Source organism: Schistocerca serialis, chromosome 6 (assembly GCF_023864345.2).
Source record: "Schistocerca serialis cubense isolate TAMUIC-IGC-003099 chromosome 6, iqSchSeri2.2, whole genome shotgun sequence".
Lineage (NCBI taxonomy): Eukaryota > Metazoa > Arthropoda > Insecta > Orthoptera > Acrididae > Schistocerca > Schistocerca serialis.
The window spans coordinates 211,960,830-211,980,617 of NC_064643.1; the positions used below are offsets into that span (position 1 = coordinate 211,960,830).

The window sequence follows — 19,788 nt, forward strand, 5'->3', positions numbered from 1 at the left end:
ATGGCTCACTAAATATCTCAGAGCTTTCCATTAATAACTGGTACAATGGAATGTACCCTCTGCCATGCATGTTAAAGTGGTTTGCAGAGTATAGCTGTAGATGTAGATCTTTTCTACTGAACAAGTGCCCATAGCTCTTAAGATATGCATTTTAGAGTCCTTGTTTAATAGACATATTTTTCTTGTTTTGGTCCATAGTACCACCTCTTCTGGTTCACCCTTTATACTGGCACATAGCTTTTTGAGCCCCTAGGTCCCCGAAGAGGTTTCTGCAAGGTGTTCAGTTACAAACATCTGAAGATTAAATGCATTTTAGAGCTGCATTGGCTCGACAGATGTTACCATGGTATTAAAATATCAAGATTTGTGATTAGCAATACATGATGAATATGGTAGACAACAGCATGACATAAACCACTTAGGATAAGTTTCTTTTATTTCTGGCAATGATCACAAAACTAATGCTCCTTGTCTACTGGCTTTGGTCAGCAATGACCATCTTCAGATCTGAGCAAAACATGGGAAATCAAATACAACTATAGTTGAATTCTTTTATCTTGGCGGCTCGCGCATGCCCGCTCAGACGCGGGAGATTGCTGCGTTGCCAGTTGCACACGACGCACGCGCCAAGAAAAGCAGCGCCATAGTATAATATAGTTCGCAAGCTTACGTTTAGGGGGGAGCGCGCAGTTTATGAAGTGAAGCCACCACGGCCGCATTAACCCTTTCGCTGCTACAGATACGTGCTCCCCGCATTCCACGCTGTGCGCGATTTTGTCACTGCACTGCTCGCCTGAGCTGACACATGGTGTTTCCGACTGCTTTGACACACTTATCATTCGATTCCACAAAAACTATTTGCCCCAAAAATTAGATTTTTTCACATCATCTTGACTGATACCTTCCCCCCACTTCCTTTGACTGATTGAAGTGCTTTAAAATAATGCCAAACGCGCCCGGTGTAAATAAAACTTTTATTACAGTCGCGAAAGATGGAACATTTCTCAGTATTACATACGACACCTATGTGGTACTTAAATTAAATGAGATATTGTTATACAGTAAATTTTATATGAAATTTAGGTACCTTGTCCACATTTCATTCTCAACATTGTGGCAACTAAAATCGACCATATGGAAAGTATACGCTATGGACTTTTACCTCTGCAAACTCTTCAAAATTTCGTGCAATGGTTTACTACATTTAACGCTGCACAATAACTGGGTTGAACATCGAAACAAAATTAAGTCATTTATGGGGGGAAGGTATCAGTCAAGAAGATGTGTAAAAATCTAATTTTTGGGCCAAATAGTTTTTGTGAAATCGACTGATAAGTGTGTCAAAGCAGTGGGAACACCACGTGTCTGCACAGGCGAGCAGTGCAGTGATGACAAAATCGCGCACAGCGCGGAATGCGGGGAGCACGTGACTGCAGCAGCGAAAGGGTTAATGAAGAGACAAAGCACTAGAAATTTCAAAAAATTGCATTCAAACGAATAAAATTCGTGAAGTAAGACACTTCGATATTGTTTTTAAATAAAGAAAATATTTGGCATCGCAAAAGGATTGAACTCTTTACCTTTCGCTCACTAACCCAACGCCTTAACCGTTACGCTAGCACAGCTTGTACTGCAATGTTTTTCCATAAGAGACTATAACAGGTCACACAAAATTCTGACAAACACTGTTGGTATGCCTATGAATTACTCGCACTTCGTCGAAGTACAATAGGAAATAAACAATTACCGCTGTTCTTTATTGCGAAAATGCGGTTCGTGAAATTGATACAAGCACCTTTCCTTGCTATCGCCTGAATTAAAAGAGTCTTATTGCTTGTTTGGTTTAATTAATTAATAGAAAATGAAGCAATTGGTATAAATAATGGTTTTTCCAAACTTTCAAAAACAAAGTCTGCTATCAAGACATTGCTTTTGTTCTATTACTTTATTTATAACTGAACGTTTCTAAAACTGAAGACACTCGTCCGTGCTCTGCTCTGCAGTCGAGATCTGGCAACGTCGTTCTCTGTTCATTGGCTGACTGTATTTTTTGATGTCAGATGCGCAGAACGAACCTAAACTCGGCCGCCAACATAAATGACGCGCACTTTAGCGCACAGTTTATATCTTAAAGCAATAAAATATGCCATAATGATTAGATATGACAACATGTGCTTAAATTATGAGAATCAATGCCTGTTTCACAACATTTCCTCATATAATGAAGCCATAGTGACACCACCATATTTAAAATATGGTGTAAACTACACCACGGAGCCAGCAGAATCATCCTGTTAACAATGCTCTAAACAAAGTGAGGTACAGTTATCACAAAACATGTTTGTGTTATAGGCGCACTATAAATTGCTATTGTAAGATTATTCAGATTCATTAATTTTATAATTTGCAAAATGCAATAAAATGAAAAATACAACAGGTAAAATACGTAGTGGATATGTACAGTGTATTAAGTATTACAGTGATAATATATAACAAATTAAAAGAGGAATAAAATTAAATTTTAAAACTGTCAAAAAGGAAAAGTGACAATATGAGATGCTAACACACTTTTGCGGTGATTTTGGATGAAAAATATAACAACATAGACAAGAATAAACTTACGGAGCTCTTAATAATATGACTGATGAAGTAACTAGGGAAAGGAGCCAAATGGATGAAACAAAAGACTGAAGTAAGTAATTAGTACCATCTGTTTGTGCAGCCAAAAGAATACAGCATAGGCAAGAAATGGTCAGAGGAACTTAACCATCAGAGGGCCTCTCATAGCTCCCCAACATGCCGTGCCAAGAAAAGGACAATAAAACATTGTACTTTACATAAACAGATAAGGAACCATCAACACAAGAGTAATGCGATAAGTGCAAGAAGACGAAACAATTTTTTGTGCGCTCTATACTAGGTAACAATGGGGCAAGGTACAAATACTACAGGTGTTCAATAATTAATGTAAAACATTATCAAATAAAGCAAAGTAGGTGCTGGGTACAAAATCAGCTCAGCTTCATCGAACATATTTAAAATATAGAATACTGGGTCGCAGTGCCAGCAGAATCCTCCTGACGCCTGTGCAAAAGTGCTCGATGGGCAATGTGATTTTGTACCAATTGCCTACTTTGCTTTATTTGACAATGTTTTAGATAATGTTTTACATTAATTACTGAACACCTCTCATATGTATATCTTGTCCTGTTGTTACCTAGAATGCATCACATATTTGTTTCATCTTTTTGCACGGATTGCATTACTCTCATGTCTGATGGTCCCTTTTCTGTTTATGTCCTGTATTTTACTGACTATATAATCTTATTAATTGACTGGTGCAATCTTTTTCTTAGTACGGCATGTCAGAAGGCACGAGAGACCCTCTGGCAGTTAACATCCTCTGACTATTTCTCGCATATACTGCACTCTGGCAGCTATGCCAATGCCAATTACTTGCTTCAGTCTTTTGTTTCATCCATCTGGCACCTTTCCCTACTTATTGTATCAATCATATTATTATGTTCGCTCCAAAAGCTAGTTCTTGTCTATGTTGTAATATTTTTTAGCAAACTCGCTGCTAAAGTATTTCAGAACCACATTTTGTCACTTTTCCCTTTTAACAGTTTTAAAATTTAACTTTATGCCTCTTTTAATTTGTTACATTTTATCACTGTTAAACGTATGCATCCTACAAACCCACTATATATTTAACGTACTGTATTTTTCATTTTATTGCATTTTGCACACTTATAAAATAAACAAATACGAATAAGCTTACAATAGGAACATCTAACATGCCTATGACACAAACATATTCTGTGGCTACTGTATCTCACTTTGTTCTGAACAGTAGCACTATTAACAGGATGACTATGCCAGCACTGTGGTCTACTTTACACCATAGTTTAAATATGTGCAATTAAGCTAAGCTGATTTTATGTATATTTATTGACAATGCCACTATGGCTTCATTATTTAGAATACTTTGTACAATAGGTATGCCTAATCATATTTTAAGCATGTCTTCACATCTATGAAAGTAGTACTTTTAATTATGGCATATTTTATTCCATTAAGGTGTAAACTAGTAGTATCTGATTTCCCATGTTTTGCACAGATCTGAAGATGGTTATTGCTGACTGAAACCAGTAGTCTAAGAACCAAACATTTTGGGATGGAGAAAAAAGAAATTTGTTCTTCACTTCCTGGATCACTGTTTTAAGCCATGACTATGTCGCAGCTTGTGAGACATGACATTTTTGGCATTGAGGCACGAACAGGGACTTACCGTGCACAGACAGTGGGAAATGGCATGTAGTTGGCAGATGTCGAGCCCTGAACTAACATTACACAGTAAAACAGAGGTTTCCTGGAAGGTGTTTCTCTTTACGTTTGTTTAACTTAGAGTGATGACAATGCCTAATTGTACTGTGGAATTTATGAATTTGGGTAAGCAGTTGGGAATTTGCACATGCATTCTGGGTTAGTTTTAACTCTGATTTCAAGTCGATTAAATAACTTGTGTAAAACTGGATAGGGAGTAGAAGATTTTTTTTTTCTTTATTTTCCAGCTTCACTGAATACTGATAATGCTAACTACATCTCAAAAGTATGCCACAATACAAAAACTAATAACTTAAATGAAATTTGTATATTTTAGACAGTTCTGAGGTAATATTGATTTATATTCTACTTGGTAGGTATGGTGAAACCTATGTGGTAGTTAACAACTACAGTAGAATCCGCATTACAAATGCCTAATATAAATATGCTAAAAAAAAGTTCTGGCATAATAATTTAGTAGTAAAGTAGACATCTCACTGAGTAGTGGAAACACTGATTTGTCAACATGCACACAAAAAAGGATGAAAAAATGAATGAAATGAATATGTTCAGCCAGCACTATGTAGCTGCACAGGTGTATACGAGGGTGTGCGCATATGTATTGAGCCCTAGCTTGTTAAAGTATTATTAGTTCCGAAAGCTAGGAAGTATATCACTTTTATATTTGTCTATCAGCAGTACTACATACTTTACCTACCAAATGTAAGCACTGACCAGTAATACTGTCTCATAATTTATTAATTTCCTCAATTAAATTTTCCTTTGATACTATCACGAATAACAACATTTTAGCAGACATCATATGGGATATCGCGGGGACTGAGAGTTTATATTAATGGAGGCAAGTTCAGATGGGTGGTTGGATGAAAGGGGAAGTTGTAAAGTAAGTTCTATCACTGCAGTTTGGTAAAACTCAGCACCAGCTTCACACAGCTTCAAAGATTGTGCTATCAGTAACACTCAGAGTGGTGCCTACCAAAGGTAAAAAGTGTTGAGTACTTTCATTTCTCTGTAAGCTTTTTTATGCATTCTGATCAGCTGAGGAGTTTATATGTCCCTTCTAATATCTGTATATTGATTTGCTCTATTTCTTATTCCATTCTCCTGACCATACTGTATCTCATCCAGCGGATGTCTCAGCACATTTGTGATTGTTAACTACGACTATGAATTTTGTTCAATCTTGGAACAATTTCCTTTAGATCTCCAGGATTTCTGTGAGCCACTTCTTGTCAGATCTTCACTGATAAAGCTCAGTTCAAAATTTTCTTTCTATACAAGTGACCATAAAATTGTAATTCCTATTTCCTGATTTCATCAGTGATTTTTTCTTCAATTTGACTGAATTCCTTTGGCACTTCTCAATCATTTTGGTCAAAGCATTTTCCTCAGAATTTTGTTTTTTGATTTGAGATTTGCCACCTGTTATCATAGTTTCTGATGTTAAAGTGCTATCGTTTTAACAATAGCTATAATGTAAATTTGTCTTCTGTTGTAGAGATGCTTTATTCCATCTATTCCAAGAGTGATTGTATGCTCTTATTTTTTCCATTCTTTCTTTGTAAGCTTCCCAATTTAGACCTGACAGTTCAATAATCTTAATTATAATAAATTTTGTCAGCATTTCTTTTCATTTATATGCTGATGCATTGTTGAGCTCTAATGGTTTCTTGCTGGTCGAAAGTCACATGGGTCAATGAAAAATTAATACAATGATAAAGAGGCAGGGGTATTAGTGGAATATAGGCAAGATGATGATGATGATGATGATGATGATGATGATGATGATAATGATAATCATAATCAATGATCAAGAATGTTCTGGTAAATATAGTGGAGACAAAAAAGTGTAAAAAAATGACTTAATAGGAGCAAGGGTAAGCTAAAATAAGAGTAGTTTAATAATTCAAAGCTCATTTATTTTGTAACAAATACTATTACCCCACAATGGCAATTTAAAACTGTCACTTTGGAGGCAACTAGCCGACCTCTGTGGCCGAGCAGTTCTAGGCACTTCAGTATGGAACTGCGCTGCTACTGCAGTCGCAGGTTCCAATCCTGCCTCGGGCATGGATGTGTGTGATGTCCTTAGGTTAGTTAGGTTTAAGTAGTTCTAAGTTCTAGGGGACTGATGATCTCAGATGTAAAGTCCCATAGTGCTTAGAGCCATATGAACCATTTGGAGGCAACTAATTGTTGGCACTGTGTATAATCTGCTTGTGCCAGGAAAAGGGAGTTTGCTATTATTTGAAATGATTATAAGAAGCTATATCACAGGTCATCGATTAAGGTTACACTATAATCTGACAAATTCAGTTACCTCACTCATGGTAGTCATGATTCACTTCTACAAAACTGTTTTTACATTACGTAAGAGATAGGAAGTCTTTCACGACTAGTACCAGTGATCCGCTTTGAGGTACTTCTTTCTGTTCATATTTTCATCTTCACTTATTTCAGCTTGTGCGTCATAGGCCATACCCAGGTTATACTGCATCGGTCCTACTTTCAATGGCTTCAAGGTTAGGGCGGATACAGGGTGTCCAGTAAAGGCGTCCCTGATTTCAAAATCAAATATCTGAAAAACTAAGATCAAAAGACCAGTACAATGAAAGGTACATTATTGTGAAATCTCTAAAAATTTTATACAGAAGTTTCAAAAAAGTTCAAAAAGCTGCCAAAAGATGGCACTGTACACTGTGCAGTTCGTACAGTATCAGCATGCATAATCAAACTCATCCTCTGCATACAGTTTTTGCAGTAATTATTGCAATTCTTTTGTAAATGTCCACCATTCACAGTATGGAGATGGTGCAAACCAACAATGTAATTTGTCATCACATCCTATAGTATCTCAATGGAAATGAATTCAGGTGCCACATAGATTGCTGATTCACACTCGTAGGACACTACAAGATGACTCCTATAGATAGTGCCATTCAAGGGGTCCCATAAAAAGAGTCAGATCAGCCAACTACAGAGGGCAATCCATGCCTGCATCAGTAAATTTGCAATAATCCAATGCAATGATGATATTCTCAGAGTATTCATCAAGAAAATGAAACACCTGTACAGTGCAATGTGGTCTGGCCCATCTTCCATGAAACACACGGTGGGTTGTCAATCCTCCTACACTAGTTGTGAGGCAATAAACTGTTCTAAAACTACAACATAATTTCCACTAGTGATCGCTTCTCATATGAAAAAATAGTCAATACTGCAGCCCAAACAGTAAATTTGGGAGGATGCAGTGGTTTTGCTTCAAACAAATGGGGATTTTTGGATCCCAAAATTGCCAGATTTGTTTATTCACGACTCCATTCATGTGGAAGTGTGCTTGATTCTTGACCGAGATACAGACAACATCAAATCCTTCATTATAAATCATTGTGACAACCTGGTTTGCAAAGTCCACCCTCTGTCACACAACTAGTGCAGATATGACCTGGTGGCTTAGCAATCTGAATGGAAATGTGTAGGCTGTATCTCGGTTTTTTCTGCATGCTGGAATGCTTCAAACTAGTCTGCTGCAATTCTTCAGAAGAATTCCAGAAATGGTGGTAACATTTTCAGGCTTAAATACAGTTTGACTGGGGCTAACATTCCCCACTAGATCATTAGCCACACTGCCTATCTATTGGAATTTGGTGAGGAGTTTGCAAATGGTTTTCACACTGAACATTTTTGGAATATTAAATTGTGTTTGAAAATTGTGCCTTCCTGTCATATGACTGTGTTCTAATATGTGGTATTCCAGTACCAGAAAAACACATTGTTCAATGGAATATATGATTTCAACCTCTTCTTTTGGTATGCTAACCTCCTTTGACATTCAACACCGAAACTGATAGTTCTGAGCAGCTATTTGTAGGCATTACATACTTCAATTACAGTGCCATCTGTTACCAGCTTTTCGAACTATTTTGAAACTCATGTATAAAATTTGTATAGCTTTCACAATAAACATACCATTGTTCAACTCATCTTTTAATCTTAGTTTTAGAGATATTTAATTTTGAAACCAGGGACTCCTTCGTTGGACGCCCTGTGTATGACCACTCAAGACTGCCCAGCATTCCACAGTTGCGGAAAAGAAATCATAAACTTTTTCACAAAACCAAAGAGTGAAGTTGAGTATTCTGACACCTTAGCAGCAACATTCACACCTGGATTTAGGGAATGACTCCTGCAGGGAACACAAAATGTCTTAGGATTTATACCTAAAATTTGATTTTGCAATAGAACTGTCATCGTAGTCTTGCTCTTAATGTACTCAAGAGACACATTCATTTTTTCTAACTGCTTCAAGACAGCCTCTGTAAGCCCAGTATCAGATGTATCTCTTCCATATACAAAATATAGAAAATTTTTATACCACAAGTGTCAGCAACAGTAGAGTTCATATGCTCAACACAGAGATATCTCATTTACAGTCCAAAATTATACTACAATATTTAGCAGTTTTCAATAAAGGCAATATTTTGTTTTCAATTTTGCATGTTTTTCCCCAGATAATGATGAGATTTATTTTCACCACATGCCATTCTCTATATATGTTTGCCTAGAACCGAATCAAATTTTCTCACTAATTAGACCAACTTTAAGAAATTCCCATTGTTGTGAGCAAACAGTTTGTTCCTCTTAAAGGAAGACACAAATCTAGCTAAAAATGATAACTGATATAAGGTGTTTAATTACACCTTTCCAAGGCTAGGTATCCACATTTAATATCTGCAGAGTTCCTGCATAGACAGCATTGCAAGATTTTAATCTTCTGGAGAGCTCCACCCACTTTTGCCACAATTCTGGGTGCACTTGGGACCAACCCTGGCTAGCTAATGTCTCGGAAATATGCCAGCAGCTGCTGTAACCACCTGAAGTGAGTACAGTAATAATATAGTGTTTGAAAATAGTTTGCAGTAGAAACAAAAAAGTCTGTACTTTTGTAATAAACTAACCATTTTCTCTGAACAATTTCACCACTGCACATACTATAATTGTAATTTTTAGATGTCAAGTGATGGTTACAATCTGCCAAATTCAGTTATTTGTTCTGGAGGAGATCTTTTGACTAAGGTTGTTCTAATAAAATTGTCTACTTCTTCCGGCCATTGTTCGGGACCTGAATCAACTACTTCCTAAACTGAGCTGGAACAGTTTTTATTCATTAGAGAGCTTGAACCAATCTCATTTACCCTAAGACACTGAGGGTACATCTTCACCTACCAAATGATTACGCTGCATTTATGCATGGATCAACTTGGTCAGCATCTTTCTTAAAGTGAAAAAACTTATCTAATGAAAATATCAATTTTTTATCTACTTTTCTCCTTCAGCTCATCTTTTCCTACACTGACTGCCTGAGGGGAGCTTCCTAACATCAAACATCGTAAGAATTTATGACATGCACAATATAGCCTACTGAAACATGTCACGTCACAGTGAGAAAGGCTTTTCACATTAAAACATTAACCCCTGACCACCATCAGCTGAACTGCAAGTATTAACTTTTAACACAATCATTTCTGTCATCTTTACCAAACAACATACAAGGGAATGATAAGACCAACAACAGAATCTTCTGCATGTACATCATAGTTGTTCAAAGTTAATACACAAAAATAAAGTTTATGGTAAATTAAATATGTTTCTAACCGGCATAGCACATACAGATCTATATCAGCTACAAAACAACAGTTCAATCACTTTATCACACTTCACTCACTACTTAGCAAAAAAAATGACCACTGTACAAAGGAACTGCCAACCACAGAGCCGCATATCCACTGTCCACACAGCAAGGTTAGGTTCTTTCCCACATGTACTGGGTACCAATTTGCACGCGCCTTCGTGCGACAGAGCTACTACTACTACTATAGGTGTTTCAAGTTTGCTGTAGAGGACCTGTTAGGCAATCATATGTTGGCATTTATCTTTATTTCTTTATTATAAAGTTTTTCGCTTCTGTGGGGGCTGTCAATCTGATGCAGGTGCATTTCAAGTGTTCTGCTGGCACATGCCAGAAACTGAGTTGGCAACACTACTACTAGGAAGGTTTGCTATCTTGGAAGACACATCCAAAAGGCCCCGATAGAGAAAGTACGTGTAGGTTCAGCTCCCAGTTATGAAGATAAAAGAAATAGTAATTGTAAATCGTGTATCAGAAAAGTTCGTAAAGGAATTCAGTGTAGAACCTGCAAGTACTGGTTTCATGAAAATTGCTGCAAGATCAACTTAAAACTCGTAACTGATGACTATTTGTGGATTTGTGAGCCGTGCATAGCAGCCGCGTGTGAAAGTAAATTTTCAAACATTATCAAAAATAAGGACGAAATAATCAGAATGCTACAAACCGATATTGAAGTGCTAGAAGTGAAATACGCTGTCCTCCAAGACCGATATACAGCTCTACAAAACAGTAGTGCTTCGACAGTGTGTGTAGATCGGTGTTATGTACGTCGTGAAAACGTAACCGTCGACGACGCCACATTTATATACAAGAAAGGAAACCCACAAGTGAATAAAGAAGCCCCAACAGTGGACAAAGTTCAGTGCTTGATAAACAGTGATAATTCAAATAACAAAAACGGTGCATCTAAAATTGTAGTAGACGGCAACACGTGTGCACAAAACACGCGTGGTTGCGTAAGAAAAAGTTCCGATCGCGTATGTAAACAAACACAACGGAAAAATAACGTAAAAATATTTGGAGACAGTCATGCTCGCAATATTTCTACATGCATGTCGAACTCTGCTCAAGATGGTTCGTGTATATCAGCAATTGTTAAACCAGGAGCAAAATTCGTGAATGTGGTAGAAGACATACACACAGAATGTGCTAAATTCATGGAAAAAGACTGTGTTGCGATAATCGCAGGAGCAAACGATGTTTATTGCAACGAGGCCAGCACTTTCATTAAAAAGCTACTCGTATTGCTGCAGTTATTACAGCATACAAACATAATACTAACAACTGTGCCCACGAGATATGACCTGGCAGACTGGTCTTGTGTGAACAGAGAAATTCGCCTAACGAATAGTAAACTGAAACACTTTTGCACTAAGTTTACGAATGTGACACTACTGGATACAGACAGGTATGAGAGACACTGCTTCACAAAGCATGGACAACATCTAAATCAGTTTGGCAAAAATAAACTAGCAGCAGACATTGGAAAAGCTTTTCATGAAATAATAGGCCTAAACAATAACGATCATGAAAGCAGACCAGTCATAGCCCTAACTAACGAGGGAAACTAGTGAGCTGGGCCAACTCTAGCAGGATTTGGTCCAGTAATAAAAATCTGCAACAAGTAATTAATACACAAACGAAAGTTCACTCAAACAGCAATACAATTAAAGACAAACAAAACTTAACAGTGTTTCATCAGAACATAAGAGGCCTATACTGCAAGTTGGATCAGTTCACAGCAAATATAGAAGACACAAAAGGTATAAACAGTGCCCACATTCTGTGTCTAACAGAACACCACATCACTGCTGGTATTGAAGTGGTCCCTATTCCCAACTATGTTTTGGCAACGTCTTATTGCAGGAACTATATGGACAAAGGAGGAGTAGCTGTATATGTAAAAAACAATATCTTGTTCACGGCAATAGATGTACAAAGATTCTGCTTTGAGCTACATTTTGAAGTATGTGCTATAGAGGTGCCAGACACTGTCTCCAGATTAACAGTTGTGGCAGTTTACAGGGCAACATCTGGTAATTTTAAAGTGTTTGATAAACAATTAGATACTCTTTTGTTATACTTAAGTAGAAAAAATAGGGGCATGGTAGTTGTTGGGGATTTTAACAGAGATTTCTTGGTTAATTCTCCCTGCAAGGTGGAGTTTGAAAATCTCATGTGCACGTACAACCTTGTTCCCGTGGTTAGCTCGCCCACCAGAACCACAACCTCTTCCAGTACTCCCATTGATAACGTTTTTGTTGATCAGAGTAAAGTCAACCATATTAATATTGAAATGGTCATAAATGGTCTGTCTGACCATGACGGACAACGAGTTACTTTCAACAGCTTGGGAATTCCTCTGATTGACACCTCACTTAGATGGAAAACAGTAAGGAAAATAAGTGAGGAAGCTATTCAAATGTTCAGATCATGTCTTCAGCATACTGACTGGACACCTGTTTATCTAGCAGAAACTGCTAATTCAAAATACAATTTATTCACAAATGAGATAGCAGGTACCTTTGAAAGTGTATTTCCAAAAAAGTCATACAGAGTCCAACCTGCTAGGTCTGCCAAAAAACCATGGCTCACTAAGGGCATCATAGCTTCCTGTCAGAGAAAAAGACAACTCTACATAGCATCAAAGACTTCTAACAACCCTGCTCAGCTAAAACATTATAAACTCTACTGTAAAATTCTTGCCAAAGTAATTAAAAACTCTAAAAGTATGTGTATAGCATCTGAAATTACTAATTCTGAAAATAAAATTAAAACAATCTGGAATGTGATGAAGAGAAACAGGGACTGTAAACTACACCAAAGACAAAAATATTGTTTTAACTGTTGACAACTCAGAGATAACTAATAGTGAGGATATTGCTGAAATCTTTAACCAACATTTTTTAACTGTCCCAACACAGATAGGTTGCCATGGTTCTGTAGATAAAGCTGCCTGTATAACGAAAAATAATTTTCCAGAACCTTTCAGTCAAATAAGTGTGCTTCCAATTACTGCCAATGAAATCAAAAAAATCATACAGTCTTTGAAAAATAAACATTCTGCTGGTATCGACGATATTTCAAGCAAGCTGTTGAAGGCTTGCTGTAGTGAAGTGGCCGAAGTTTTGTCTCACATCTGCAACACATCCATGCAACAAGGAGTGTTTCCAGACAGAATGAAATACTCTGTTGTCAGGCCCCTGTACAAAGCAGGGGATGCTACAAATGTGTCAAACTATCGCCCTATCTCTCTATTAACAACATTTTCAAAAGTCCTAGAAAAAGCTCTGTACAACAGGATTGTGGCACACCTTGGTGACCTGAACATCATTAACAGTCAGCAGTTTGGTTTTCAAAAGGGGGTTTCAATAGATAACGCAATTTTCTCATTCACAAATGATATTCTAGAGTCTATAAACAGCAAGAGGCTGCCAATTGGTGTCTTATGCGACCTATCAAAGGCGTTCGACTGTGTAGATCACCAGATACTCTTCAAGAAGGCCTGTCATTATGGAATTACAGGACCTGTAGGGAACTGGTTAAAATCGTACCTCGAAAATAGGATGCAGAAGATTATTCTAGATGTTTCAGATAGTGTATCACAATGTATAGTGGACTCTGAGTGGGGAATTGTGCTGCATGGAGTGACACAGGGATCAGTGCTTGGGCCCTTGCTGTTCCTCATATATGTTAATGACCTGCCTTTATCCATCAATAAGCAGTGTAAATTTACAATGTTCGCTGATGATACGAGCATTGTGGTGGATAATGTGTCAACTACTGACTTAGAATCCGAGGTCAATGATATCCTTAAAGAAGTTCTGGGTTGGTTTAGTATTAACTCCCTTTCAATAAATCTGAAAAAAACCAATTTTATCCAGTTCCAGACAACCCACAAAAACCCAAAAGAAACAGTTATCACACAGAATGATCAGATGATAAAGCAAGTGTACTTATCAAAATTCCTAGGCGTATACGTGGACAGTAGGCTGAACTGGGAACATCACGTTCTACAAACACTAAAACGGCTGAAGTCGGCAACATTTGCTTTACGAATTTTGTCACGCTTCAATGACATTACCATCTCAAAGTCCGCTTACTTTGGCTATTTTCATTCAGTCATGTGTTATGGCATCATCTTCTGGGGCAATACACCTGCCGCAAAGAAAATCCTCACAGCACAAAAAAGAGCAATAAGAATCATTTGTGGTGTACCCCCATGAACCTCATGTCGAAATCTTTTTAAACGACTTGAAATACTGACAGCAACATCTCAGTACATATATTCACTGATGTGCTTCATAATAAATAACCCCACTCTGTATGAAACGAATTGCCTACATCATGAACATAACACCAGAAGAAAAGAGGATTTCCACTGTGAGTTAAAGAACTTGACACTTATTCAGAAAGGGGTAAAGTACGCTGGAACGAAAATTTTCAATTCCCTACCCAACAGCATCAAAAGTATAAGGAGTAGTACATCAGTATTTAAACGTAGCTTGAAAAATTATTTACTTGAGACCTCACTTTATTCACTAGAGGAATTCTTTCAGAGAAATAAGTAAAACCCAGATTGGAAAGATGTTTTTAAATTTCTTGACACTGTTTACTGTTAAACTAATGTAATAATGCCCTAATGTAAAAATTCCTGTTTTTCTCATTTCCATTTTTGGGTCACTTTTAAACCCAAAGTGGGAAGTTTTGATTACTGTTCAAGGTTAAAATAAATGCAATAATGCCCTAAATATAAAACTGCTATCTTCACATTTATGTTGACTAGTTTTTAAGCTAATAAGTATGATTTTTGTGCACTGTTATTAATACTATAACAATGTCTTTATTCTATGTATTTTATTATGTATATTGACATGTCCCATATCTGAGTGACTTGCTCACATGTACAGATCTATGGAACAAGTATATAAATAAATAAATAAATAAATAAACAGCTCCAGAACTTCATTTGTCATTTGTTTCACACTGCTGTAGATAATTTCCAGAAAGACACTTGATTTTATGAATGATTTATATTTCCAACTCATTATCACACTTCTTCATTTATGGAAAACATTCATTGTCTTGTATAATTCGTCATTTTGGAATCATATTAAAATTAAAGATTTTTCTGCCCCCTGAAAACCTTGCCACCTTGGGTGACAGCACAGTCTTCACCCCAACCCCCCCATACCCCCTTCCTGGAGCCAGCCCAGACAAAGGTGACAGGAATTTCCTCTCTCTCCAACATGGCAGCTACACATTATTCAACTACTGAACAATGTACACATTTCATGTTGCTTGGCACTAACCACTTCCAGGTAGTGTTCTTATGCTTGTGATTTTTACTACATTTACATTTTTATTTCACTGCCTTTTTCATTTTCTTGTTCCAACCAGAAAGTAATTTTAAAGAATCTGCACTTGTCAGTCCTCCAATCAAAAGCAAAGTTACATACATAGTTTTTGACTGAAAACTTGAGATAGCAGTTTCTTGTTACCACAAACAGTACCATTAAGAACTCATTGAATAATGATAGTATGTTCCTATTATTATCTTACAGTACCTTTTACCATTACAGTTAGACATAAAAATTGTTTCTACAAATTACCAGCACTGTTGGTGTTACAAATGTGAGGCAAGGGTTCTCCATACCTCCAAAGGGAAAGGATGGAGGTAGCACAAGAAGATCATAAACTCCCCATACATACTCCCCACAGATATCTTCTGCAATGGACAGCATTTTCTCAGTCTGAAAATAAAAACTAGGAATTATTTAAGAAAACAGAACTCTCTTAATCATAAGCAAGCACAGAATTAGCAAATATATTTGCATCTGATTTCCCTGATGATGCTGATCGATATGGTACGTACAAAAATGATCAAGAAGTAAAACCAGATTTCATCCATAACCTTAAATCTTTTGTAACATGAAAGTAAATGATTTTAATTCAGCTTTTGCTCCACATTCACAACTTCTCTTTCTGGAGTTTGTATTTATGATGGTGCGCCCATACAATCCACTATGACAGCATTTGTATCTGGTGCCAGTAGCGGCTGGGAGAAGCAAGAGCACCACTGTCACTCTCAGCCAGTGTCTCAGCCGGTAAATACAAATGAGTCAGGCTGCTGCCAACGGGGACTTGTCCGCTTGTACCTTCTCCACCGTATGCAAATGTTCTCAATCCAGACTAGCTCTGTGCCAGTGCGCATTCAGTTGTCAGTGACAGTACTCTGTACATGGACAGTTAATAGTTGTATTAATTTTTTGCTAACTTTGTCATTATTCGGCGTCCAGTTACCAGCTGACATAATTTTTGGGTATGTAATGGTTGTCAACAAAGAGCGTAGATTTAGCAGTTTTGGTGACGAGGTAGCTCGTTCTGTGCATGTCTTTTGCGAGTGAAATGGATCTGGTGTTGGTTCAGTTTCAACAACAGCAGCAACAACCCGAAAAACAACAGTAGCAGTTAGATTTGTTTTGTCAATAATTTACACATTTTCTGGGAGCAACTGCCCCTGCCCCCATCCACTGCCACCTGCATGCCGCACCCCCCAACCTTCTGCACTGCTCCAAAAACCAGAGGAAGATTGGGTCACATACACATGACATCTGCAACTGCATTTCAGGTACAGGATCCATTGTTAGATTTTTTTTTTTTTTTTAACTTTGCCCCATTGAAAGACCCACAATGTGTGACTTACTTAATACTTATCACATAATGCAAATCCATGTGGTGGTTTCCCACATGGATTTCCACCAGTGGCAAAAGAAACCAGGCCAGTCCTACTAAGCATGGGTTGTCAGTCTCTGTGGTCTAAGTAGGAAATGTAAATCTGTGTGTGCTCACCGCCAGTACGCCTCTGCCGATTCCTTAATTCACATCGTTGTTGTTCATACTGCCCCAGACAGAAAGCTCCGTTGGGAAGCGTTTAAAAGATCCAACAGTTGAGTACGTTTTGGGAATCACTAGGGCCTTCAAAGAGCCACAAGCTGCGTCTGAACAATTTGAGTATGTCATGGCCACACAGTCAATATGCTCCTTGGAACCACATCAGCGGCATTCCCTGATGTTCTCTAATTCATTCAAGCTGTAATCAGACATTGCTGTTTTCTGCTGCAGTTTCCTGTTATGTTCTGATTGTTTCCGAGTACTCTCCCGGCACTGCTGCCCACACAGGTGCACCATGTGTGCTGCTTCCCATAAGCAAGGCCATGTCATCACAGTCTGTCAAGCTCCCTGTGTAGCTAGGCCTCAGATTTGGTTGTGCAGGTCACAGAAATGCAAAATGCATACTATTATGCTAGTCCATAGCTGCAAGCTCAACGTCCCCAGAAACACTGCGCAGTTGATTCAACAACAAATGTTACGTTTCCAGATCAACAATGGGTCCTCTGTGTCCCTTGTGAACCTGGAAACATATTACCATCTGGGTCGACCTGCTCTATCCTCCGCAAATTGTCATTTGGTTGGTTATGAAAACCAGCCTGTCCCTGTTCAAGGAGAGTTCATGATCAACATCGAATATCACCTCCTGATGAGGGAGATCAAGTTTTTAGCAGTAGACAGTGTAAGGTTGGAGAACATTTTTGCTCTCAATTCATTCACAGTCTTTGGGTTTCAGATTCAAAATGAGGTACATCTTGTTTTCAACTCTCTTCCATTCAAGGAACCCTAACTCCTCTGCCATGAGTTTGGTCCCATTTTTGTCAGATTTGGGGACAGTAAAAGATTTTGAGGCACACATAATCCTGAAATTGAAAGCCATACCTAAATTTTGTTGTGCTTAGCCTCTCCCCTTCACCCTGAGATCGGCATTCAAGGAGGAACTTGACAGGTTGCAATGTCTGGGTATCACTGAACCGGTCACCTTTAGCCAATGGGAGACACCACTTGTTGTCATTTGCAAACCTTCAGGGGCACTTCATTTGTGTGGAGATTTCAAAGCCAACATTAACACTTAGTTGGTAGCAGATTCTTATCCAATTCTGTGGACTGATGAAGTTCTCACGAAACTGGAGGGTAGTGAATGTTTCTCAAAAATTGATTACAAGGAGGTATATCTATAGCTTTGTCTGGATTGCACTTCCCAACAGATTATGTTTATCAACACCCGGTTCAGGTTATACTGTTGGATGTGCTCACCTTTTGGCATCGCCAATGGCCTCCCCACCTCCTTTTTTCAGTGGTTCTTAGAACAGTTAAAATGTAATGTCTCCTGTTGTACAAACTATCTAGATGACATCATCATCACAGAGTCCTCATGACAGGAACATCTTGACAACCTTCAGACTCTATTCACTAAACTGCAAGAAGCAGGCCTTAAGTGCAACCTGTGGAAGTCAGTTTTTCCAGACACAAGTAGAATATGTGGGCCATTTTCCTTCGAAGGATAGCATCCATCTTACACTGCATCATCAAGCCGCTATTCCCAACCTTCCTAAGCTGCACAATCTGAAAGAACTCCAAACATTTTTGGGAAAAGTCAGTTACCATTCAAAACTTATTCCCATTGCAGCAAATGTCATTCATCCTCAAACAACTACGGAAAAAAGGTGTTCCTTTTGTTTAGTCAGTGGACTTAGACAAGGCATTTGCCCATGTCCAATCTTTGCTAATGTCTGGAATCTTTACACCAGGCAAATAGCTGGTTCTCGCCACCAACGCTTCCCAGTATGGACGTGGGGCAGTTTCGTCACACAGAGAAGCTGATGGGTCTGAACAAACTCTGGCATATGCCTCAAAGACACTGTCAGCTGCTCAATGCAATTATTCACAAACAGAAAGTAAAGTGACAATGATCATCTAAGCAGTCCACAAGTTTCACATTTTCCTCTATGTAAATGAATTCTACCTCATTAGCAACCATAAACCACTTGCGACGCTTTTTGGCCCCCGTCCTCCAGACAGGCCAGCACACAGAATTTTGCTGTGAGCTTTATTTCTGAGCACATATCAGTATAAGATTCATTATCATCCAATGGAGATGCACTGTTGCATTTACCCATTGGTCCTGACCCAGAATTTCACAAAAGAGAATGTGTGTGTTTCCAAATCAATGATCATGTGCAGTAGGCACTGGATAGCCCCCAGTCACAGTGTAGAGAAAGCCTCTCGGCAAGATCCATTTCTCTGTCAGATGTCTCATTTTGTGTCAAAAGTTGGCCCAAACAGCTACCTGCTAAGGAGTCAGGCCCACTCCACAACTGTTTCGTTCTTTGTAATTGGCTAGCAGTGATTGATGAAACACTCCTCCTTAGTATGGATTTGGATGAAGTCTGCATTGTCACCCTGCTGGTCCTCTGGTCTCAGGTTCTTGCACTTCTCCACTGAGGTCACTTGAGCATAACCAGCATGAAAATGCTAGCTAAGCATTTTGCCCACTGGCTCTGCATTGATTCAGCAGTTGAGAAGCTTGTCTGCAGGTGCAAAAAGTGTGCTGAGGCAGCCCCCCCCCCCTCGCTCCCATGAACTTTTGCTCCAGGGCCCACCCCCCATCAGCTGTGGCACCGTGTCCACACAGATTTTGTGTGTGCTTTCAGTTATTCCATGTGGTTAGTGATGGTGGATGCCCTGCCAAATGACCCACTTGTCACGCATACCCCAGCAAAAGCTACTGCGGAGACTCTAAAGTGATTTTTGCGATCGAAGGATTGCCACAGATGATCATCTCCGATAAAGACCCACAGTTTGACTCAGTGTTGTTCCGCAGTTTCTGCATCCAGAACTGTATTACTCACCTTACGTCT

The 19,788-nt window shown here is 38.4% G+C and overlaps 1 protein-coding gene across 1 annotated transcript in view; it reads right to left on the reverse strand.

The window, feature by feature from the left end:
• The window catches only part of LOC126484198 (leukotriene A-4 hydrolase), a 117,903-nt gene that overhangs the window by 70,259 nt on the left and 27,856 nt on the right, over positions 1-19,788 (reverse strand). The window contains exon 7 of the mRNA XM_050107611.1: positions 15,649-15,789. Coding sequence (XP_049963568.1) covers positions 15,649-15,789 — 141 coding nt within the window. The remainder of the gene's footprint in view (positions 1-15,648; positions 15,790-19,788) is intronic.